This window comes from Myiozetetes cayanensis, unplaced genomic scaffold (assembly GCF_022539395.1).
Source record: "Myiozetetes cayanensis isolate MyiCay16 unplaced genomic scaffold, myiCay2020 scf22, whole genome shotgun sequence".
NCBI lineage: Eukaryota > Metazoa > Chordata > Aves > Passeriformes > Tyrannidae > Myiozetetes > Myiozetetes cayanensis.
In genome coordinates, this window is record NW_026087434.1 from 7471350 (window position 1) to 7496550 (window position 25201).

The 25201-nt window shown below is 51.7% G+C and overlaps 1 protein-coding gene across 1 annotated transcript in view; it reads left to right on the top strand.

The window, feature by feature from the left end:
• The window catches only part of MGAT5B (alpha-1,6-mannosylglycoprotein 6-beta-N-acetylglucosaminyltransferase B), a 62700-nt gene that overhangs the window by 13347 nt on the left and 24152 nt on the right, over window positions 1-25201 (top strand). Inside the window, exons 3-8 of the mRNA XM_050319470.1 lie at window positions 9703-9847; window positions 20161-20273; window positions 21261-21334; window positions 22809-22979; window positions 23820-23984; window positions 24644-24813. Of these exons, the coding sequence (XP_050175427.1) occupies window positions 9703-9847; window positions 20161-20273; window positions 21261-21334; window positions 22809-22979; window positions 23820-23984; window positions 24644-24813 (838 nt within the window). The remainder of the gene's footprint in view (window positions 1-9702; window positions 9848-20160; window positions 20274-21260; window positions 21335-22808; window positions 22980-23819; window positions 23985-24643; window positions 24814-25201) is intronic.

A 25201-nucleotide genomic window follows, 5' to 3' on the forward strand; every position in this document is an offset into this window, starting at 1 on the left:
GCTGGAGCAGCCAGCTGATGCTACGAGAAATTGGCTGGTTGGTGCCAAGTGGAGGTGGTTGGTTCTGGGAGGATCTCCTTGGTGAGAAGCTGTGCTGGGGGGGCTGATGGGCTTTTGATTTTCCTGGGGAAGTGGGGGTAGCTCTCTGGCAGCTCCCACCACTTGGCACTGTTCTCCCCCCTTCCTTGTTGTCCAAGAATCGGTGGGCAGAAGGGAGTTAGTAGAGAACCCAGGATGAGGGCTTTCTGCCTCAAACATTACCTTTTGCCAGCTCCTGCTGGATCCTTGGTTGCTCCAAGAGCTCTTTTAAGTGGGTAGCACAGCACCCATGAGTGCCATTGGCTCCACCGTGCTGGGGTTGCACCCCCATGGCCAACTCAGGGATGTCCTTAACCTGCATTTTTTTGGGAGCAGACCATTGTTTTGTTTGGGTGGAGAAAGTGGGGGTTGATTAAAAGCATGTGTCCCCTCCTGCTGCTGCTGCTGTCCCCCCTCAGAACGTGCACCGTGCTCCCATCCCCAACCCACGCTTGGGAAGGGAGTTACAAATGGAAGTGTTCAACTTTACTGCTCTTATTAAATTGCTGTTGCAGGCAGGGAAATGATTGCTGTCAAAATAAGGAAAGTAAAGGCATCTGCGGGGGTTACTGCCCACTTCTGTGGGAATATGCTGGGTGAGCAAAATGCATATTGAGGGGGGTAAAAAGAAGTGTCAAGGCTGCTGTTTCAGTGTTTAAGACTGAATCCACCCTCTGAACGTTTCTCTTACTGAAGAAGTGCCTGTTTGGTAGAAGTGCTGCTCAGAATTTGATGCCTGCAGGCTTAAAGAGAAGAAAAAAATTATGCCACCAAACCTATGGGAAGGTAGTAGTGTAAATTCCTGAGTCTAGGGGGAGCAGAGGTGAAGAACTCGGTGCAGGGATGTGCACTGGCCCCTTCCCTGCTGTCCCCACTTCGGAGGAGGCAGGAACAGCACCCTGCTGCCCTGGCACTCTGTTATCTCCGTAAGCAACGACTCCCAGGGAATGATTAAATCAATTAATTGATTTTCTATAGCTCATAAGGAAGTCAAATGGCATTTTCATCAATGCATGATGAGCCAACACCCCACCATGGCCAGGAGGAATGTTAATGGCTCTTTATGCTTTTATTACCCCTTCTCACTCCTAAATCAAAATTCATCTGGAGCCTGGGAGGCAGCAGGTACTTCAGAAAATAAAACTAGCACAGTGGGAACCATAGCAGCCTCTGTAAAAGCTGGGGTTTCCCATTGATTTATTTGTTTCTCTGCCTTAAATGAGAGTCCAGGGCTCGGTTCAGCTCGAGCAGAGATTAGCTGAGGCTCATCCTGCAGGCTCTGCTTGGGGCTGCTGCCCCACTGCGCTGCTGCCAGAGGGATCCAGCCACTGGGCTCCGTGGAGATGGATGGGGTTGGAGGAAGGGGATGATTTATTAGCCCCTGGAAGCAGGGTGGCAGGATGCCCAGCACTGTTTGGCCGATATTTTTGGCTGAAGGAGGAATGGTAATCATTTTGGAAATGTTAAGTGAGTGAGTTCTGCTGTTCCTGAAGCAGAAGTTTTTAGGGACAGCTGTAAATGCGGCTGTGGGCTCGAGTGCTGGATGTGCAGAGCTGGAGGAGTGGTGCTGGTGCTAAGCTTCCTGAAACCTTCATCTGGCTGCTTTTGGTGTGTGCAGATGCTGCTTCAAATCCTTCCTTTCGTGCAATTCTTGAGGCGTTGGCTCCCAATAGCGCAGTTTGCTCTGGATCAGCGGTGGGGGCTGTTAGGAGAAGAACCAGTTGAGTCAGTGCTGATGCCCTTGTAGAGAAGCCTCTCTTGTAAAGACCAAGAACCCAAATGAAAGCTGATGCCTGTCCTGTGTGTGTGCTGCTCCTCACCTGGAATTGGGGGTCCCAGCTGCAAAACCAGGGTCTGGTTTTGCCTCTGGTGTGCCAACAGCATCCAGCCCAGTGTGGGGTCCAGCCGTGCCCCAGGAGCTCCCGTGTCCTCTGGGCTTTGCTCCAGCAGCTGCCCTTGATCCATCCCTGTGCTGGAGCCCCTGTGTTTTAGGAAGCAATTTAAAATCGATGTTAATCTTGTAATTTGGAGGCCTCTCCTGCGGTGTGAGGTGTTTGAAGCACTGCAGAAAAGCTTAAAATGCAGTTTAAAATAGTGCTGGCTGGCAATGGAGAAGCAACTAAAAATTCCCTGCTGCTACTTTTTAAAAAGAGAAAGTTAAAGGGGGATGAAAAGGAGGAAAAAAGATGGGCTAAGAAAAATATTAAATGAAAGCTGAGCTGCAGCTTGTGCTGGGGTTGTGTGTATTCATCTCCTCTTCCACAGCTCCCCCAGCCCATCTCCTGGGGCTGCTGGGGAGACGAGAGGATGATCCTGTGGGACTGTCCCCATGTCCCAGAGGCAACACCGGGTGTCTGGTGTGTGTGGGGAGGTAAGAAGTAGTAAAAGCTGGGGGAAACAGCCCTGTGCTTTCCTTTTGCAGTAATGAAATGCTCCTGGCTGGAAGTGTAAGTGTCTGTTTGTATTGCTCAGCTTTGTGCCTTTTCTTATTTGTATGGAAATAGGAAGTGTTTGGGTGGAGATGGAGCTGCAGGCTGCTCCTACAGGCTTTTCCTTTCAGATGCTGGAACAGCAGGAGCTGGTTGGGGTAGAGAAGCATCAGGAGCCCCTTCTGCAGGCTCACCTTGGGGTCCCACAGCTGAAGGGCTGCCCTGAGGGAGGAAGGAGACTCCAGACCCAGCAGGGTTGGTGCAGGAACACCGGGCTGGCACTGCTCTCCACACTCAGTGCAGGCTTGAAGAAGGCTGGTAGGACCTTGGGTGGAGGCTGAGGTGTGTTCAGGACCTCTCTGTGGTTTCCTCTAACCAGTCTCCTCCAAGAAACCTGTGGGGTATTGTCCTCCTGTGCAGCATCACCCTGCTGGGAGGACCTGCAGCGTGCTGGGGTGGAGGAGGCTGAGGCTTTCAAAAGGAGCTAAACCCCCTCAGGAGCATAAAAATAGCACTTTGGGGATATGATCCCTTTAGCCAGGATCCCTTTGGACTGATTCAAACCTGCTGGCCCTGTGGGAGGGGAAGGGAGGTGCAGCTGCTCATGAAGCCATTGGCAGTGCTGGATAACGGAGCCCAAGGATGTGACAGTCTCCAGGAGAGGTGGGCAGAGCAGTGCCAGGCTGTAGGGGTGACAGGATGCCTCCAGGAGAGATTTATGGGACCAGACAGGGTCATTTCCCACCTGCTGGTGCTGCTTTGGGCACCGTGTGTGCCATGGCATGGCCGGGTCCCCCTTCTGAGAACTTCTGTGGCACATGGGTCACCCCTCTGTGGACCCCAGGCACTGCTGGGGGGGAAGGAGGGGCTGTAGGAATGCTGGGGACTCAGCAGCAGGTTGATGGTGCAGCTGGAGCTGTACCAAAGTGTCTGCTTCAGTGGTAGCCCCCTCACTGCTCTGTGTGTGCCTCCAGGTATGTGGCAGCTCCTGGTGCTTTTTTCTGTTGGGGCACTGGCTGAGCAGGTCTGGATTTTCTCTGCATAAATTGATAGCAGTTTAATGGCAGATGTGGGTGGATTTGCTGGTGGCAATAACTGGCTGGGAGCCCGTGCTGGTGGGTGGATGCCCTGGAGGGGTACAGGCACTCAGTGGGACCTCGTCCATCCCTGGAGGAGCTTCCCCTAAGGGATAGGAATGGAAAGTGGCCATCACTGGCAGCCTGAGCCTGGCCTTGGACTTTCTTGTTTCCAGTTAGTGCTGGATCTCTGGGCTGTGATTGTAATGGATTATGTGTCAGGGTTAGCCCTTGGCTAGTTGGCTGTTTGGTCTTTTAATCTGCTTGAATCAAAATCAATAGTGAAAGTAAATAGAGGAACATGAGAGGGGCAGAGAACTGAAAGGCTTTGCTCCCTGGGAACGTGCTGGGGTGGGTGCCCTCATGAGAGGGTGGGCTGGGAACAGCCCTGGGTACCACCACCTGAGGAGCTGGGCAGTGGGGTCTGGGTCTGGCTGCACCATGTTGGGGATCCAACAGTTTCTTCTCTAATAAATCCTTCCAGATAACATTGTCCTTTTTGAGGGGTTTAAGTAGCCTGGAGTTGTTCTTTAAAGGAGGAAACCAAAACCAAGCAAATGATGCTTTAGATTGAAATTAATTCCGCTGGTATTTTCAGTGGATGTAAAGAACATCTGACCATCTCTGAGCAAATTCCCTTCTTGGACCAGAGCATTTGGAGATGGCCAGGCAGGGATGTGCCTGATGTTTGAGAAGGGAGGAACCAACAGCAAACCAGCCATGGAATGGACAGCAGGGATACAGCATGGAATTGCATTTTCAATGTCAGGGAGATGCTTTGGGTGCTGTTCACATGGGTCTGTGGAGATGTGGGTCGAGGCTGTGCTTTGATCTCCCTGCAGTACATCAGTGATGGGTAAGGGAGGCTTTTGCTGCCCTTGAAATGACTTGGATTTGGGTGTAAAAAATTTTTTTTTTCCCATCTTCTCAGCATGAAGGTGATGCTGAGCATTGTGAGCCCCCCTGGAGCGGGATGGGGCTGAGTGACCCAGGGACAGGGAGCTGCCATCAAGGTTCAGCAGCTCTGCAGGGCAAGGAGGTTTGAATCAGTCCAAGTGGCTGAAGGGACCATGCCCCCAAAGTGGTAGATTTGTTCTCCTGAGGGGTTTTAGCTCCTTTTGAAAACCTCAGCTCAAGCATCCAAGAGCCCTACATAAACTTGTGTGACAGGGTGACATCCTACACGCTCCATCCCTGCTTGTGGGGATGGCTTCCCAGTGGGAGCAGTGGTGGGATGGTGTGGGGGGAGGATGCTCAGGATCCCAAATCACAGTGTCTGAGAAAGGAAACTCCTTCCCATTTGTTCCTTCCCCTGTGGCACGACCTGGACTTTGTCGGCGTCACTTCACATCATCCCCACTGGTCCCAGCGCTGCAGGGAGTCCCTGTGCCAGAGATGCTCCATGAAATGGTGCTTTCTCAGCTGCTCCCTGTTCCTGCAGTCGTAGAATCATGGAATGTCCTGAGTTGGAAGGGACCCACAGGGGTCATTGAATCCTTGAGGCATCTGGCATTGAACTGAATTCACCCTCGCATTCAGGGTGAAGCAAAACTCCCCTGCACACTGGTCCTGGCTCCCGTTCCTGGAGGTTCCAGTGGCAGATAGTGGTGGGGGGGTGATGCCTGCCCACGGCTGTGTTCACTCCAAGAAGGTATTTTAAAGAGAAGTGCATCATTAGTGAATTCCCTTGGGTTTCAACCAATCCAAATTTGAGCATATTGGCTGTTGACTATTCCATTGGTTTCACAGAGATACTATTCCTTTTTCCACAAGACATCACCCTTAGGGGATGCTTTCCTTTTTTCCCCTGATTTCATCCAATTACTTAGCTGTATGCTCTTCTGAAGCACCATAAATTATTCTCCTCCCTCTGCTGTGTTTACCAGCATGTCTCATGAAATCCGGTAAGATATGATTGATTGCAATCATTATTTCCTAGTGCTGCTATGAAAACCTCTGTCAGTTCAGTGATTGCCTTGAAAGCGTGGCTGCCACTCAGGAAAACTGTCAAAACCCTGTCACACTTTAGCAAACTCCAATTAATCTGTCGATCGGGTTTACTTGTATTTTCTTTCCCATCGTTGCTGATTATCGAGGGAAATTAGAATATTTTTCCTTGGTAATTAGCAGCTTGGTTAAAGGAAGTGGTTTGCAGGGCTGTTTTACTGGGGTTTCGTGCTGTTGAGTCAGGTTTGGGGTATCCTGGCTGCCTGCAGTGCTGTTTGGAAGTCTCTTTGGGGATCTTCATCCCTGGCTTCAGGGAGAAGCTGGGGGTCCTGGCTGGGCTTGCTTTCCATCCTCTGAATCCCCATCGATGGCTCAGGCAGCTGAGCAGCCCTTTGGCAGGTGTCTGGCTCTCTGCTGCAGGTTAACAAATTAATCCTGGCTCTTGCATTTTTAAAAGGGTCGCTTCAGCACTTTTCCTCCTTTCTTTTGCTTTTAATGAGACACACTTTCCAAGAGATGTAATAATCATTGCCAAAAAATGTCAGGTCGTTGTTAGCCTCCTTAAGCTGCTGGAACAACAACAACATCAACAAAAACCAGGAATAGAAAGAGAGAGGTGTTGATGAGGGAAAGCTTCGACTTCATCTCCGAGTGCCGGGGGAGGGCTGTGGGGGGATGTGCCCCTGCACAGCTCTACTTTTCTGGCAGGGTGCCCTGAAAGATAACGCAGGGGAGGCTGGGATTTTTATTTTTATTTTTTTTAATTACTATTTTTACTTTAGGATTTGGTTGAGTGGTGGTTTTTTTTTTTTAATTTCTTTATTGGAGAAGGAATATCTCGTCTCACTGTTGACAGCCAAGCTCAGAGCCTTGCTGTTGAAAAGCATCCTGGAATCGCTCGAAACCAGCTGGGAAATTGGATGGTGGCAGTGACATGAAGGGAAATCTCAGGGAAACCAGTGGGAGAACTGGGAGGGGCCAGGCTTGCTGCTGGCTTCTCTGGGATCCGAGGGGAAGTGGTTTTGTTCCCCAGTGGGAATATCCTTGTTCCTCATTAGCGACTTGGGAGCAGAACTGTCTTGTTAGCTGTGCTTCTGTGGTGAGGACTCGGAGCAGGCATACTTGCCAGGAGTGTGGATGTGGCCTGAACAGCAGGAAATCTCCATCTCCATCCCCTGGTGATCCCTGGGGACCTTAGTCTGGGCAGTGGGGACTTGACACTGAGCACCCTGGGGTGTCTGGCACAGACATCAGTTCACCTGCTAGAAATGTGAACTCCGTGCCTCAGTTTCCCTGTCCCCCTGCCCAGGCCAGCATTGGGCTCCCTTGGCGGGGCTGGAGAGGCTCCTGGAACCCATCCCAAACTCCTCAGGACCCCCCAGGTCTCTTCTGCAGGGACCAGCTCTGCCCAGGCTTTTAGAGCAGCCACTTAAAATTCAAATGAGCTGCACCACTAAACAGGCCTCTGTAATTCACAAAATGCAGCCTGGCTACAGACTGGGGTGACAGCTCAGTCTGAGCTGCTAAAGCAGCTCTTGGTCATCTCCATTGCCTTCCCAGGCATGTGTCCTCCAGCAAACCATCACAGCCTGATCCCCTCCAAACAAGCTGGGATTCATATCCTTGGGCCAGGGGTACTGCTCTGTCCATGGAAACCTGATGGTTGTGGTTTCAGCCTTTCTGGCCAGCTGTAGGGGTTGTGTTAGGTCCCTTTCCTGACCTCCAGCTTCACCCACCGGCACAGGAGAATCCAAGAAGGTTGAGCAATCTCTGTGTCACTCAAAAACTGAGTTCAAGGTCTAAGCTCTGGTCATACTGGGATGTCAGAGCTGGAGCAAATTCTGAGTGGAAATCCCCATTTGGGGGGTGGTCAGTGCTGGGGTGGGCAGAGGGTGCTGGGAGCTGCTATCCATGAACACAGCCTGGCTATGGGAGGGATGTCACTGGAGTAGGTTCAGTCTGTGAGCAAATGAGTAATGTGGATTTTCTGACCTAAGCTCGTCTTGGAGCTTTTCTGTTTTCCTTGGCTATGCTTTTGCCTAATTTGCTCAGCTGTGTTTGGGGTGGCTCCTGTCAAAATGGAGCTCCAGAGTCTCCACGTTTCCACTCCTTTCCCCCCACAGCATCTTTTAATTGCAAGTTCGTTAGTGCTGCTGCTCCTCAGTGGGACAGGCTGTGACCCAGATCTCACCCAGGGGACTGGGAGACCTTCCTGGTGAGATAGACAAAGGTGGCTCCTGCATTCCCAGACCCACCTAGGGAGGTCTGGGCACCCACCAATTCAAGTAGAAGCCACTGACTTCTTGCCATGGGACTGCAGGGATGTTTGGGGAAGAGCCCAGTTTTGGTCTCCATGAATGGTGGTGGGTTTGGTTTTTTGTTTTTTGTTTTGTTTTGTTTTTTTAATATTTTGAGGAATTGCTTTTGCTCTCCGTGTTTCTTCCGTTTGGTTAGATAGCGTCAGGAAGAATAACACATCGCTGATAATCTCAGCCAAGCGTGGGAGGCAGCCCTTGGTGAGGTCTGGCTGGCCCAGTGTCAGCTGCTTGGAGGGGCTGAGGGTTGGCTCCTAACCCTGTGCTCGTGTGCTGCGTGTCCGGCAGCGGCACGGCCGTGGGGATTGATCCGACGCTTTCCCAGCGCCCGCCGGGGGGAGAGCCGGGGTGTGCGGGTGCTGGAGTGCCAGTGCAACCTTCTTCCATCAGAGCTGGAAACCAACCCCTGGCTCCAGCACCACAGCATCTGCAGCTGGAGTTAGTGGGTGAATTACTGGGGGAGTGGGGATGGAGCCGGGGCTGCGGCTCTACAGCAGCTGGATCCCACCACAGCTGCTCTCATCCCAAACCCAAACCAGCCAGGCCTTGCATTCAGGCCTTTGTGCTATTCGATGTTCTCAGCAGCTTGAATCAGCTCCTGTGGTGAGGAGAAACCCGTGCCAGGGCACACAATGCCATGGGGATGCCCATCCCACCGCCTGAGCTGGGTGCATGGGGCTGTGCCAGGCTGGGGGATCCCAGGGATGCACCAGCACAGCCACACTCTGGCTCTGCACGACTGGTGGTGCCTCTGTTCAGGGATGCAGGAGGTGTTCCTCAGTGCTGATAGTCACCTGATAGCCACCCAGGGTGTCCAGCAGGCGCTCGCCTTCCCAGCGCCGCCCGCCCGGCTCCTGCTGCTCCCTAAATTAAATATGTGCTGCCTCTTGAAAAGCACATGTGAGTGGCACGGCGGAGATAAGCTAAACGGGAGAGGTTCAGGGGATTATGCACTGATTAAGTTATTACCAACGTGAAATGAGCCGCTCTGAGATGAAACAGGAGCTTTATTTTCCGTTCCCTGGCTCCAGGCTGAGGCTGCCTGTCACTAGATGGCAAATCAAACTGGGAGCCAGGGGCTCCTGTGTGTCCCCAGCGCTTTCAGTGCAGCAGCAGGTCAGTGCCACTCAAACCCATTGGACCCAGAGTGGGAAATGGGGCTGGGAACTGGGGGCCTCTTCTGCTTGTGGGGGGGAATTGGGTTTGCTGAGATGAGCGTTTGAGACAGAGCTATTTCCAGTGCTGGACCACCCAGCCCACAGCAGATTTGGGTAGGAAATGAATTCTTCTCTGTAACAGGAAAATCCGGTGCTGCTGAGAGGATGTCTTGGGGGATGACCACCTATTTGCTCAGTTTCCCATGGTTTTTCCTTAAGCATCCCCTGCAGGCTGCTGTCAGAGGCAGGATACTGGGCTAGGTGGGGTCTTGGAGAGTGAAAAATAGAAGTGCAAAATGAAAGGCTGTTTGGTTAGTGCTTGGGAATAAAGTTAGTTTCTCATAACCCCTCGGGACAGGCTGGATAATTCAGGAATTCATACCTGGAGAGGCCAGTGAGAAGGCTGGGTCCGGGGCTGGTATAACTGCTGGCTCTCAAGAGCTGGATTTGGGCACAGACAGGGATATTCACCCTGCTTGGGCAGGATGTTGGGCTGTGGGTCTGTTGGAAGAGCCGGGGAAGGGAAACTGGAGACAGCAGAGCACTGATATGCTCCGTACACCGAGCCCACCTGTGGGGCTGGGGAGCACAAGACCCTGGGCAGCTGTGGGGCTGAAGCTGTGGGGAGGGAGATTTTCTGGGTGGGACACAGCAGTGCCCAGCTGTGACTGTGCCTCACTTGCTCTTTGTGTGCCTGCAGTGATGGGCGCACTGGAGTCCCGAGGGGTGCTGCGGAGGATGAGCGACATGCTGGAGATGCTGATGAAGAGGATGGACATCCTGGCCAGGCTGGAGAATAGCACTGACTTCCACAAAGGGGATGAGGCACGATTCCCTCTGGACAGGTCAGTTGGCTGATGCCCCGTGCAGACCCTGAGGAGCAAAACACCCCGGTGTGCTGAGCTGTTGTGTGCGGAGGGTGGAGCCCACCAGGACAAGGGGCTTGGATAGATCTTGTGTAGTCTTGTTGTTTGCCACTTCTGGAACCCTTTTCCTTTGGGATTTCGGATTTTACTGTGATTTTTTTTGAGGTTTCTTGAGGCATCTGTCCTGGCTGCCGGTGTTGCAGTGTGGGAGGGTGCTGTGCTGGGATGGAGCTGGAGGTGGGACTCGCTGAGGGCTGGAGCAGCACCTGCTACATGGGCTCTGTTCCCTCTGTCATTAAATCCAGAGTGAGCTCAGGACACTTTGTGCCCATACCCTCAGGCAGCTGTGGAACTGATTGTTACTTGAAATCCAGGGCTGAGATGTTTAGCCTTGGAGTTGAGCCAGGCTTAAAATGTGCAGAAGGGCTTATAATAGTACCCTGGCTCCCCATGACACACATTTCGGCCGGCAGCTTAAGAGATGCCATCGGACCTTCCTGTTGTGACATGCTGGTTTGCTAAAGAGTCATTTCCCTGTGCTTTGGGAGCCTTTAAACATTTACTGATACTAATTTGAGTGCCATGCCGAGACCTGCAAAGATGGTGACTGGAAGGGCGGTGGAGCAGAAATGAAAAAAACAAAGGTGGGCAGCACTGGGGACAAACTGCAGTGTGGAAGAGACACCAGAGTGGGTTTTGTTCAGGTGGAGTCACAGGTGACACATGAGAGCTGGATGGCGGGGATGTGACATGCGGTGGTCACTGTTACATGCCACCAGTGCAGGAGCTGTGGTGCATCCCGAAGGCTCCCACCTGGCATTCCCACCTCCACCTCCTGCCATCTCTGTGCTCCACAGTCCACGGGGCTTCCCGTGCTTCCCTTTCCCCATCACCATCTCCGTTTCTCTCCCTGTCTTTCCTTACAAGTCTCTTCTGCGCCTGCAGTGGAAAATAGAGTAAGTGAGCCTGTAATTAGGGGCCGAGCTCTGCCATGCTGCCTGCACACCTGACTTAGAGCTGCACAGGCAGCCGTGGAGCGCCTGGGCTTGCCTTTTATGTAGCATCATTGCAGCCACTGGAAAAAAAAACGTGATTTACCTTGGTAATGGCAGGCACTGGGGATTTTGTCATTATGAGTCTGGCTGGTACCCAAGTGTACGAGATCACCAGTAATCCCGGAGAGGAATGGCCAGGGCTATTGCAGCAGCCACTGCGAGGTGCTTGCTCGCGTTTGATGTTTTTCTTGGCCAGTCTTGTGTTAAAAAGAAGCAGTAACTTCAGGTGGTGGTAATTTCTGTACATCAGCAGCCAAAAGATAAACTTAAAAGCATTTGTGAGGACTGGCAGCAGTTGTTGGCAGTGGGGATTTGGTGTTTCAGATCTGCTGTGTGGCTGGTGACTCCAAGGCCATCACTTGGGGAGAGCAGAGAGGGTGGGAGCTTATGGACCCACATCAAAACAGCCTCGAGTTTTGTGTGTGTGCTCAGATGGGCCTGAGTGGTTGAGATTAACATGTCTTGGTTTTCAGGGATAAAAAATCAGAAATCAGTTTATCACCTTTTGCTCTTTATAAATCACCATTTGCTTCTTATAAATCAGTTGAATTCAGGTCCCTTCACTCGATCCTGCATCCGAACAGAACTGAAACCTCTCCTTTTCCTCCTGTGGCTTCTGAAGATCAGGTTCTGGTCATGGGGCAGAGCATCTCCAGAGGAAGCAACAACTCAGATGGGGTTTCTTGTGGGTGGGTTCTTGCTGTGACAGTCTGTAAAGCACTGGCAGTGTTTGCAAACACATGTGAAGCCTTTCCCAAGCGATTCCCTCCTTCCCTGTAGCCCTGGTCTGTGCTCGGAGGAGATGTGTTGGAAGTGTTGCAGCTTTGCTGGGTTCTAGCGGCTCCATCTCTGCTGCCGCTCCTGCTCCCTCATCCTTGGTGTCCTTTCTTGGCTTGTCCCAGTCCCTGCTACCCTTTGCAGGGTACATGAGGCAGCTGAAAGGGTGTAGAGCCAACACACCCTGTCTGCCACCCTGCTCTGAGCAGAGCCTGGCTCCATGCTGACCCTGCTGGATGCTCTCCAGAGCTGAGTGGAGCATCCTGGGGGGAATCAAATAGCACCTGGTGCAAAACCTGGGCTGAGACCCTGTGGAATGGGGGTGCTGAGGTCCCTGTTCCTTTGGGGGTAACCTGGAGACCCCCTCTGCTGAGGAGGAATGGGCACCTCCAACCCCCCTGGGTATGAGCAGTGCCTCCTGGGCCCCGATCGGCCCCACGGAGATGCCCGGGTGCTGTTCGTCATTAGGACCCCGGGATTCCACCCAGGGCTTCTTTCCTTCCCTCCCTCTCTCTGTCTCTTTGATCACCAGTGACCGACTTGAAGCTGTCAGCGAAAGATAATACAATTAAAGGGTGCTAATTTCAAAGGGATTTTAGTCTTCAAAGCGTCTCTGGTTTGCACGGGGGCCGCCTTCGTGTCCTTCCCGCTCAGCAAAGCCGCCAGCGGGGGCTTTGTGGTTCCACTTGCCCAAAAGTGGATTAATTCTTGTTTTTACAAAGTGCTCCCCTGCTTATTGCTGGATCTCTGACAAAATCAGAAGGGCTTGGTTTTGCAGAGCTCTGGCTGAGAGGAAGGAGGTGAAGGCTTTGGTGGGCTTTGTGGAGCGGTCTGTGAGCGCTGTAACCACTCCAGCAGAGGGCTGGGATGGCTTTACCCCTTGGAAAGTGCAAGGAGGAATTTAAATATACAGGGTGGAATTAATGACCTGCCTTGGAAAGCCTGCCAGCTGCCAGGGCAGGCAGCTTCATGTGGCTGAATGTTGCTCTAAGAGCTTTCTTGCTCCGTGGGGGCTGTCTGATTGAATACCACACAGGTGCCCACCAGCCTCTTGAAACGCTTCAGATAAAGCTCTTGGAAAACCCAAATGTCCAACATCCTCCTTAGAAGAGCTGCCCCAGGGTTCTGTGGGATGTCAGGCTGGGATAAGGACACAGGCTGCACCTGTGAGCCCCGGGTGTTGCTGGATCCCTTCTCCAGCCCTGCCTGGGCTTCCTGCTGCCTGCATCCTGCCTGCATCCTGCCTGCACCCTGCCCGTGCTGGGAAGGGAAGCGATGGATTCCCTAACGAGGGTGAGCAGCCTGCCAGTCAGCTGCAGAAAAATCAATACTGCTGTTAATTGAATGCAACCCTCGTAAATCATCAGAGGGGAAGGAAATTAGGAGTACTTATGGAAGCCTCCTGGAGAGCTGTTTACTGGGCAAGGGAAATATTAGTTTGCAGTGGAAGTGTTGATCTCTCGGTGGAAGGTGCTTGGGAGGGAGGAAGGCGAGCAGGGGGTCTGAAGTGGCTGACCCCAGCTGGCACCACTGACAGTGTTGGGGCTCAGAGAAGCCCTTTTCCAAGAGCTGGGCTGCCCCTGCCCACCTCATCCCACAAGGATGTGGCAGAGGGAAAGGCTGAGGTCTGCAGCGTTGCCATCCCTGGTCATCCCTCTTCCCCACATAGTGGTTAGCCTGCAAAGGGTGTTATTTGCTAAGGACTGATTAATCTTCAAGCTTAATTACTGCCGAGGCTCAGCTAATTTCCACACACTTTAAGTATTTGTTCTTGTAATCATTACATGACTCCATATTCCCCCAGTAATTAAAAGTCTTGCAATATGACACTAAATGGATGATGTTCCTGCATCCTGCCAGCCTGGCTCTATTAATTCCTGAATTGTTGCCATTGGTAAGCTGGCTGGAGTGAAATCACTGCCAAATGCCATGATCCCTGGCTACCCAGGTGAGCCTAGAGTGGTCTGAGACCCCCCTGTGCATCTTCTCCCCGTCTTTTCAGCGCACTGTGGGGCTCAGTGAGGGCACTGGCAAGAGGGGGTGGTGCCACAGGGTGTGAAAGCTGTTTGGAGCAGCCCATGGGGAAAGTAAGAGCTGTCCTGTGATGAAAGTCCAGCTTTGCTGGGTGTTTGTTCTGCTGAGCAGAGCTTAGCTACAGGAACAGCATCAAGGGTGCATCAGGAGACAGGAGCCATCCACCCTGCCACTTGTTTTCCTCGCAGGTTCCACAACCTATTTCATCCTGGCAAGGGTTGTGAGTTGTTTCTTTCCAGCTCCTGAGGGCAACTCCAGCCTGGTCCTGGATGGTTTCAGTGTTAGCTTGGAGGGGATGGGCACAGCTCAGGGGGTCACTGAGGGTCTGGTGTCCCCATTAGGGTCAGGAGAGGACACACATGGGCAAATTCATGCCTGGGCAGCTGAGATAAATTGCTTTTCTCTCCGAGGCAGGATGGAGAGGTGACTCTGTGCCATTAGCAGGGGAATCAGGGTTCATCCATGTGCTCCCACCTTTCCCAAGGGGCTGTGGCCTCATGGAAAAGCCCCACAACCAGAGGGTGATGGGCATCACCAGCACAGTGGGGGAATAGGTGCCCAGGTCACTCACACCCTTCCTGCTCCCAGGCTTGTACCTCCACCAGCACTTCCAGCTGGATTTGCTGATCCTAATTCTGTGATAGGCTTTGCTTTCTGTTAATGTTGTGCCTTTCCATGCCAAAGCATTGACGTATCAGGGGCTGCTTTATCACAGGGCTTGCCAATGAGGCTTCTTGATGCATTAACACCTGGAGGCAAAGAGCAGTTGCTTGTGTTGTCTCGGGTGGCTTGTACAGGGACAACTCTGGGCCCCAGTGCCATCAGGACAGTGCTGAGGGACTGGTGGGGTGGGGTGGGGAGGAGTGTGGCACCAGTGTGCCTTTTCCCAGGCTGTGTCTGCTTTACCCTGCAAGGAAAACCAGATCCCATCAACCCTCCATCAGATGTCCCTGATCTCAGAGCAGCTGGGAGCAAACAGCCCCCTCCAGAGGGATGGGCTTGGGGGCTTCCCAGCTAGGGGGCATGGAGAGGGGTGTCTGGGGAGGCTGCAGTGCTGACAGTGGAAACACAGGCTGCCAAAATAACCCTGCTAAAATTAAACAGAGCGTGACCATGAAACAGCTGGCAAAGGAGATGTGAGGCTGAGGGCTGTGTCTTGCCCAGGGATAGTGATCAAAACTAATGGGTTTGGTCTAACTTTTGGGCATGTCCCGTTTAGTCAAGACTGTGAGGCTGGCAATGCCTTCCCAGCTCACTGGAGGTGGTTTCTCACAGCCTGCCTCAGGCTACTCAAGCCTGTAGATAAATACATCTGATTTATGCCCCAACAAAGTGGCAATCCCGTAACCCTCCTTTTCATGGTCCCTTATATTCCCATAAATAAACCCACTGCTGTCCAGGCAAGTGGCTCAGTTTGGTTCTGCTCTGGGAGTCAGGAGGAAAACGAAGATTTGGGCTTGTGGCTTCAGCTTCGTATTCTACCTGGGAAGGATCTGTGATCACTTTGTAACATTCATAAAATATTTTAGCTAATTGTATTGGTTATACTTTTGCTGGCAATTCCTCCCTGTGTTGTTGAGCTACAGGGTTTGCTTGGAAAGTTGGTTTTCATCATTTTCATCATTTTTTTTCACAGAATTTATTGCCAGCTCACTAGAATGTCAGTGTCCTCCCCTGGGATGTGCAGCTGTGGGCTTTGGGTTAGCTCTGGTCTGGTTCTCTGAGAAAGTATTTGTGTGAGAAACATCACCCACAATCAACTGAAATGAAAATAAATGGAAGTACTTCAGTGAGTTAAACACTCTGGTATTTATTAAGTGATTTATTATGGAACTTGGTGTTGGAGCAGTTCAACCAGGGCTCTGCCTATGCATCATCTGGTATTTGCTTTAAATGAGTTTCCAAGGAATGCTCCCATCCCAAATCACCTCCTTTGGGATATTTTCCCTGTGAGCACAAACATGGCCAGAGCGAACTCAGGTCCTTTTTCAGGTGTTTGTGGAGGGGAAATTGAGCTGTTTAACTCAACCCTGAGCTGGAAAACACTGCATTATATAGAGACCCCAGAAATTACACTGGAAGCCAACACTTTTCTCTGACTTTTTACAAATATTTTATTTTTCACTTTTAATTTTTCATCCAGCTGACTGGCTGGAGCTGCCTGGGAAGAATAAACCTAGGGGAGTAAATCTCTTTATTAGTTCATCTTCTTGGAGATTTAAATCACTTTTTTTAGTGATTTATTTATACTTTTTTTATCCATCACTTGCGAGGGCTTTTCCCCACATCCCTGTGACTTTTCCTGGGCTTGTCCCCCCCAGGCTGTTGGATGAGTCTGAGCTCATGCCATCTGCATGGATGAATGGATGGGCAGAGGAGCCTGAGCCCTCAGGGTGACCTGCTGGAGATGCCCTTGGGGTTCATTTCTCTGGGAGGTATCCCAGCTATTTTAACAGGCAACACCTCAAAAGCTAAAGGAGCCAGGAGGATGGGAAAGGCCCTTTTTCCACAGCTGGGAAGAGTTTTCCATCAATGCTGCCTCTGGGATTTCAGCTCCCTGTCCTGGACAGTGAGGCTGTTGTGGGGTTGGATATCAGTGGGTGATTTGTGTCTTCAGAGTGGGGAAGAGCTGTGAGAGCTCAGCACCAGCCCTGGGCACCCTCCCCTCCCTATTTCTGCTCTGTTTTGGGTCTCTGGGCAAAAAAATTTAATGCATTTAGAGAGGCAAATGGCAGTGCAGACCTTGTAATGAGCAAGTTGAAATCCTGTGGTAAACTGCTCTGTGTGAATGTTGAATTTGTTGACGTATTATCTTCAGAACATCTGCTTTTCTCCATCTGTATTGGCCTTCCCAAAGCCGTGGCTTTCACCAGTTTATAGCAAGAAATATCGGATGAGCAAGCAAATATGTTTAGGGCTTGTATTATGAAGACAACACACAAATAGAAAGAGATTCATCTTTTCATAATGCCACTTTTATAAAAGGCAATAAAAATACAGTGGCTTGTAAAGGGATAAACAGGCTCAATCCGAGCTGGTGCTGTGGGGTTGGGGACAAGAGACAAAGTGAAGGCAACCAAATTAATGCATAAAAAAGTGGAGGAAAACTCAACCTCCGGCTGTATTATATGGCAAATGATCTGCCAGTGGGGAAAGATACATCTTAATGTAGTTTTTGAAAACGAGATGAATACTGTATACAGAGCATTATAAGGCACAGTGTGGTCTGAATCTTAATCAAGGCAGGGAAATATAAATCTGAAAATAATAAAGATGAAATCAATATTGATGGTTAGGAGTAAAAGTACTGTATTTGCTGTAGTAAACGGTTTTAAGGTCCCAGGTTAAAAATTGTTCTAGAAAAGCCGTAGTAATTCAGTGTACTTCCAACAGCTGGCACAGCGCCAGCGCCTTTCGGTGGCATTTAAAGTGTCACTGTGGAAAAATTTAAAAAGCAAGAGGGAAGGGGAAAAAAAAAGGCAAAAAATCTGCTCCCTGGGCAGTGGTGGTGCTGGAAGCGAGGAGTTCTTTCCACTGGCCATGCTTGGATGGAACTGCCTGCTGGGATATCTCCCCTCTGCTTAGCTGTGACTGAGCAGAATAAACCACTTTTCTTGTCCTTCCCAGTGTCTCCCGTTACTCAGAGTGAGGCATCAAGTTCCTACGAGGCACGGGGAAACCTCTTTACGTTTGAGATTTTGCTTTCAGTGTCTCATTTCCTTGTCCTCTGCGCGGGTGACAAATCGCTGTGCTCGTGGGTGATGTAACTTACGCTTAACCTGCCCGTCACCTCCTCACTCCGTTACACGAAATTTGCTGCTCGAGCGATGGCCTTGTTACCCAGCAGGTACAAACACGAGGCCTGTCAGTGCTCCTGACGTTGGGAGCTCTTCACCCAACTCTGAGGTGAAATCTTCGTGTTTGGGCAGCAGCTGTAGCTTTACAAGAGCTGGGCAAGCTGTCAGAGATGCTGGGCCAGATCCATCACCCGGTGGAAACCAGGACCAGAGCTCTGGCTGTGAGGCTGAGCCTGGAAGAAAGCCATTTATTTAGGATAAGGGTCCTGATTTTTGTTTGAATGTGTTTGTGGGTGCTCAGTGCTCAGCCCTGGCTGAGCTGAGGTGAGGAGGTAAGGACCGAGGTTGCTATTGACTTTTGAGATTCACCTAATTACTTGAGTGTTGGGGAGCAGGTTTGGACACAAGTCAGAACTGGGATAGCTTCTGGGAAGAGGCAGAAGCTGGACTGTGGGCTAATCTGGGTGCTCTGAAGTGTGGGAGCAGTGCTGCTGTACCTGTGGTTGTACCCTCTCATTGCTATAAGTGTTGGAGAAACCTGGGGAACATCTTCACCAAGCCAGCATCCCTCTCCTGTTGGAAGCAGGAGTTTGGGCTCACTGGCTCTAAATTCGCTTCATCCATGCAATGTTTGCTCCTAAATTGCCCTTCCCAGCTGTTTACTGAGTGCCTTTGCATCACTTGCAGGGTCTGACAAGCTGCTTGCTGGTGGCAGAAGGGTTGCAGAAATGGGGGTTTGTAAACTTTCAGGCCTGGCTGAACCACACTGCCCTCAGAGGCGGATAATTTTGTCTCCTTAGAGCCGTGCTGACAAACAGAGCTTCTCACAGGTTATTTTTGTGCCCATATTTTTCCAGGGCCTCAGGAGCAACCTGCCTGCTGCAGTGGTTACAGCGGGATACCTGGGGTTTATTCTCTGCAAAGGTTGGAAGTGACTCGGGGGCAATGGTGCCCTCTGCATTTAATTATTATTTCTTAAAAGCCCAAGATGGGTGGCTCCCTGTGGAGTTGTGCAGCCTGAATATTGATGGTCGTAAACCACGCCAGGAGGAAAAATGTGGGCTGCTCACTGCTGGCAAATGGACTTTAAATCAACAACCGAAGCAGTGTCGGTTCATAAAACCAGGATTTTTTTAGCCTTGAGGACAGAGGTACTTTAAATCCCAGCCTTTGGGTTCGCTGATCTGCTGGAGAACAAACATAAAACTCCACCACGGAGGACCTGACATCAGCACATATTTTTTGTGCCACGAGTATTCAAGGTAGCCCTTTTGGTTTTACTCACTGCATATGACGTTTCCTTGTATTATAATGATCTCGGCGGCAGCAGGAGGGAAAACTTACGACCCAAATGCGGCGGGAGGGGAAATTATTTACTGTGATAACCACGCTTGTCGAGATGGGGTGGCTGTTTGTGATGGAAGTGGCAAGAGAGCTCACTCCTTGTCAAGCCTGGCAGGACACCACTGCTGATGGATCGAGTTCTTTTTGCCCTTTTACAGGTTGCACCAGGTTTTAATTGCCACCCAGCCTCTTCACAGCACTCTGTAGTTCAGCCTACACGGTGTGTTATGTGGATGAGTTTAATGGGGCTGTTTACCCAGGACAGTATTGACTGCCAGGTTTAATTCCATAGAGGCATGTGCAGCTATTCAGACTGGTGGAATCTGATCACAAGGTGGGAAGGTGTCTGTGGGCTTTGCTTGGGCTGTGATCCCCAGCTCAGCCCCAGCTCCTGCTGTGCTGCCCTGGCACCCTCTCCCTGCCCTTACTCCTTGGTGGGCTCCTGGAAATCCACTCCCTGAATCATGGAATCATTAGGGTTGGAAAAGACCTCTCATACTATCAAGTTCAACCATTAACCCAGCACTACCAAGCCCACCATTAAACCATGTCCTTAAACACATCTATATGTTTTTGGGCTTTCGTGGACGGTGATTCCTCCGCTTCCTTTGGCAGCCCGTTCTGGTGCCTGACCATGCTTTCAGTGAAGAGATTTTTCCTGATATCTAATCCAAACCTCCCGTGGTGCAACTTGAGGCTGCTTCCTCTTGTCCTAGTTCTTGTTACCTGGGAGAAAAACCTGACCCCCCCACCTTTGGTGGTTGGGCTGGCTCAGGCCATCCATGTGTCCCGTGTGTTTTGCATCAGTCTGCTCCAGGCCCACGAGCTTCCTCAGCCCTCCTCGCTTTTACCTTCTCTCCTCTGTACTTTCATTCTTTTTCTCCTTTCCTTTCTTTCCCTGGCATAGCTTCCTACGTGCACTGCAAAGCCAATAATAACAGCAGAGGGTTTTCAAACACAGCGCATCTGAAATATGAAAAACAGGTTTTTTTCCCAGCCTGTTTAACATTCCCCCACATAAAATGCACGGGCGCATCCGTGTTTATCAGCACGCCGTGAAGAGTGGCACAATTTATATATAAATGCTGATTTACATACATTTTAAATCAAACCTCTTGGAAGGCAGAGTGACTTCTTTGCCTGTTAAATGCTGGACCAGGAGTTCCCATGTTGCATCCTGGAGCTGAGTTCAACCTGCTGGCAGCTTCCAAGGGCTTGAATTTTGCCCTGAGTGTCACCAGTGCGAGACATTAAGTTTTCAGGGTCAGTTTGGTTTCCTCCCCAGGTTGCAGCCAGCAGCGGGGTTGATGGAGAGGATCCAGGCTATAGCTCAGAACGTCTCGGACATCGCAATAAAAGTGGATCAGATCCTCCGGAACAGCCTCCTCAACAGCAAAGGTGAGTGCCCCTGGGGCTCCCCGTGCTCCAAACCTCTCATGTGTTTTGCTGATGCAACAGGAAGATCCAGCCAAGCCTACCATGAAAAATTTGGTAACAATGCCAGGAATGGATGCTGATATCTGAGGTTTAGCTTCTTTGGGAAACTCGTGCCTGCAGGGGGGAGGAGTGGTGACAAATCTGAATAGCTGTCAGGTAGAAATGCCAGGGAATTAAATGCAAAATTGAAGATGAGGAGCAGTGCCAGCACAGACACCTGGGCAGAAGAATGTGGTGGTTTGGATCCAAACTCCCAGGGACTGATGGGATTCAGCACTCAGGAGAATTCCCATCCCACTCTGGCACTGCTGAGAGGGCAGCTGGGTTCTCCAGATGTTTCTCCACGTGGCTGCTGGTTCTTGGGCTTTAGGTAGGAGATCTTTCCATTACTTCTTCCACCTGAAGCCTTTTAAGTTCTGGGCAAAGCAGGGGCTTGTAGGAGGGGTGGAGGCTTTCATTAACCCAACCACAGAGGGAGAAAAGATCCTGTTACCTTTTTAGCTACTTTATGCCTTATTCTTGAGCTGACCCTGGGGGCTGAGTCTTCTTTCAGCAGCTCAGCAGGACAATTTCTATTGCAAGTTTACACCATAGAGGCTGTTGAATGCATCCTTTGATCCTGCTTACAGGATAGGTGGGATCGTGGGGTCTGGACCAGGCTGAGGGCAGCAGGGAGGTGCTATAAATGGACCTGCTGAGATTTAGGAAAGGGAAGCACTCTCTCAGCATGGAAGCAGGGTGTATTTCCTTTGTTTCCTCCCTGATTTGGGGGAAGATGCTTCATATCTTGGTGTCCTGCTCCACTCAGTGGGATGGGGCTGGCAGCTGTGGTACTGATGAACATGCTTGGGGGCTGCCAGACCCACCCCATCCCCTCCCCTCCCAGCATTTCTGTCTGCCCCACTGGCACATCCCAGCTCTCCCTATGCCTAATTTGTCTCTCTGCAGTGATGGAAGGCAGGAGGGACCAGTGTGAGGTGCCCAGGGACCCCAAGTACCCTGACTGTGCTGGGAAGGTGGAGGTGAGTGTTCTGTGTCCGGGAGAGGGTCTTGACCTGGAATAGAAGCTGCTGGGAAGGGCACAAAGCAACAACCCCTGGGGTTAAACTGGGAAGGGCAGTGGGAAGTAGGATGCTTTCTAGAATAAAACTGGTTACTTTAATGTGGGAAAGGTGCAGGAGGAGGAGCAGAGCTAAAGATGCAGAAAGCAAAGCAGGGCTGTGCTATACAGGAGAAGACACAAGGAAGGTGTCCAATCTCCTCTTGCAGCCTTTGCTGCAGAAGTGTAACTATTTTCCCCCAATAATAAGGCTTGTTCCTCTAGTTTTAGTCATACAAAGCACTGAGGCCATAGAGTATCCAGTGGTGTTCAGGCAGCAGCAGAATCAGTTCTGTGAGACCACCTCTACCCGCAGCCCTCCCTGCCTGGAGTTTCTGTGTTTAAGGCCAGAAGCACAGCGAGGAGGAAGCACTGTCACACCGTCTCTAAATACCTGGAACATTCCGTGGTGTCTGGGGAATAACCTCAGCACTGCACAGAGCAGCATCTTGCTCAGGTGGCCAGGACCTCCATCTGAAGTGGGATGTCCTACCTGACCCAACCTGCTCTTTACACCTGAATGCAGCCTGGCATTTGGCCCAGACCATGATGAATTTGTCAGAGAGCATATTTACATGAACTAATTAAAAGCATCTCCCTTTTCCCTCCCCTTCCCAACCTCCTGCTTCAAGCTCAGCTTCTGCAGGGCTGAGTCTCGCTGAAAAGATGTTGAAGGGTATATGAAAATGATATGGGGGGGCTGTATTTTTCTCTTCCCCTGGTGCTAGGCATCCTCTCCTTCCACAATTTGAGTAAATTCAGAATGTAATGTAATTGTGGAAGGCTGTAATCCCATCTCCTCTCCTGGTGATTGCTGTGCTTTACATATTGGGCGCAGCGACCTGTCTCTGAGTAGATTTGTTTTTGTAGTTGAATTAGGAAAGGGCTGGCAAGAGCCGTGGTGGGGGATGATAAATCACTGCTCTGGTCTCTGGTTCTTCTCCTCCATGTGAAATCATCCTTGGGGACTGCCAGCAGATCTGTCTCTGTGCCCCGCTGTGCCCAGGGCAATGAAATCAGCAGCTCCTCTTGCTCCCTGGCTAAGCCAGCGGGAAGAAATCCCTGTGGTGTATCATTTCCTGGGGGTTAATGGCTGTGCCCCCAGGGAAGGCGTGTGTGTTGGTGCTGGAATCAATGCTAGGAACCCAGGGAGTCCCCAGCAAACCTTTCTGGCTGTTCCTCTGCCCTGTGTGCTGTGAAGGCACGGGTGGGTCAACACTAACACTGAGACAGGTGCTGGGTTTGCAGCCTTTTTTCCACTCTCTGCCCTTCATTTCCATCTCCCAGGTAAAGGGGATGGAGAACAGAGGTTTCCCACAGCAGGGCCAGCTGGCAGGGCTGCCACATCCCCTCCTGGCCGGAGCATGATCCCCACGTGTTTCTTTGCTCCCTTGCAGTGGATGAGGGCCAGGTGGACCTCTGACCCCTGCTATGCGTTTTTTGGCGTGGACGGCACCGAGTGCTCGTTCCTCATCTACCTCAGCGAGGTCGAGTGGTTCTGCCCTCCCCTGCCCTGGAGAAACCGGACAGCGGCTGCGCCTTCGCCCCCACCACGGCCCCCTGTGCAGGTAAGGTGGGGACAGCCTGGGTTCTGCCCCTCTGGGAGGGTCTGGGGGGAGACATCAGCTGGAAATAGATGTTCCCAGAGCAGCAGTGTCAGCAGGGGCATGATGCCTCTTGTGGGTTTTCACGGGATCACAGGATGGTTGGGGTTGGATGGGACCTTTAAAGGTCATTTAGTCCAACCCTCTGCCATGGGCAGGAGCACTTTCCACTAGGCCAGGTTGCTCCAAGCCCTCTCCAACTTGGCCTTGAATGTTTCCAAGAATGGGACATCTACCACTTCTCTGGCAAACTCGTACCAGTGTTTTATCACCCTCATCGTAAAAAATTTCTTCCTTAAATCTAGTCTGAATTGACCCTCGTTTAGTTTAAAGCCACCACCCCCTTGTCCTGTCACAGTAGGCCCTGCTAAAAAGTTTGTCCCCATCTTTCTTACAAGCCCCCCTTCAGGTATTGAAAAGGCTCAAGAAGGTCTTCCTGGACCCTTCTCTTTTCCAGGCTGAACAACCCCAACTCTCTCAGCTTGTCCTCATAGCAGAGATGCTTCATCCCTCTGATCATTTCTGTGTCCTCCTCTAGACCCACCCCAACATGTCCACGTCTTTCCTCTGCTGAGGAATCTGGGATATTGTGAGGTGGTTGCTCTGGGTGCAGTGAGGCCTTTGGGATTTGGTGCATGAAGTGGAGGAGCTGTGATGGCTCTGGGGAGTGCTGTCCATGCAGGAAGGACCCGCAGCACCCAGGCTGTGATGGACGAACCTCCCGCAGCCCCTGGGGCAGCTGGGGGGGCTCCTCTCGCGGCCGCTTTCCCTACACTCCCCATGCAGAGCGTGTTCCTTTCCTAGGCAGCTCTCCGGAGCGACCTGGCTCAGCTCCTGGACCTGATTGGCACGGGCAAGGAGTCGCTCAGCTTCATGAAGAAGAGGATCCGGCACTTGGCCCAGCAGTGGCTGCGGGCGGCCCGGCGCCTCGAGCAGAAGCTGAAGGGGCGGCAGCGGGACCAGAAACACGTACGGGCAAATCGCACAGCGGGGGTTTGTGGTGTGGAGATGGGACAGCTGAGCCCTCGGGAGCACGGAGAAGTGGAGGCAGCTGGGATGTGAATGAGCTGGAAGGAAAATTCGTTTATGGAAGCACTCGGGCCTGCGGGGTCGGTCTGTTGCCTGCGGACGCGGCTCCACATGAATTCGGGATGTGGCAGGACTGGTGTGGCTGAACACTGGGGTGGATTTTGGAGTTGGGTCCTGGTGGGTGGGAGACAGTGTCCAGCTGGCAGCCAGCCATCAGCAGGGGGCAGGAGTCTGGCATGTCTCCTCTGAGGACGTGTTGAGGTTGCTGGTGCTCCCCTTGGTGCATTTGTGGTGCCCTTCCCTTCGGTCCCTGTGTGCTGGGAGATCTCCCTCCAGTCTGTGATTCACACTGCGGTGTACATCGGGAATGTGAGCCTGGTCCCAGGACACAGAGCACCAGACAAGGGGAGCTGGCAAACTCTGACCATTTGGTCTTTGCTAGTTGGGCACAGATCACTTGCCTTCATCCCTGACTGATTTCCCTGCGTAATTACAGTGTGCAAAGGACCTGGAGGGACTCAGGGACCATAAGTCATTTTGGACTGGAAAACCCAAATTGTCTCTTTCCCCAGTGCTGACCCCTCTCCTTGTCTCTCCAGATTTTGATCCATATTGGCTTCCTGACAGAGGAGTCGGGGGATGTTTTCAGCCCACGGGTGCTGAAGGGGGGCCCGCTGGGTGAGATGGTGCAGTGGGCTGACATCCTGGCTGCCCTCTTCCTCCTGGGACACAGCCTGAGGGTCACAGTCTCCCTGAAGGAGCTGCAGAGGTGGGTGCTGGGTTCTGTGGGTGCTTGGGCCCCCCCAAGAGGGTCTGCCCCCTGCATGTGTGTGGGTTACCTCGTGGTCTGATGTGAAAGCACAAGATCAGAACAGGTTGCATGTGGCTTTTCCCTAACCTGCATCTCAGGCAGTGCTGGTGCTGTACTGGTGCAAGCGTTGGGGGGGTGCAGACCACCAGCGTCATGGAATTGATCCCATCCTTTCTGCATCCCAAGAAAGTGGGAAGGACTGGTATAAAGTGATGCTTTGCATGGGGCTGCTGTGGACCTGTCTCAGGCAGGCACTTTGGTCCTGGCACTGGATGTGATCCCCTGCTGCCAGCACACAGCATCCTGTCCCCTGACACCTGCCTAGAACTGGGCATGGGAAAGGCTC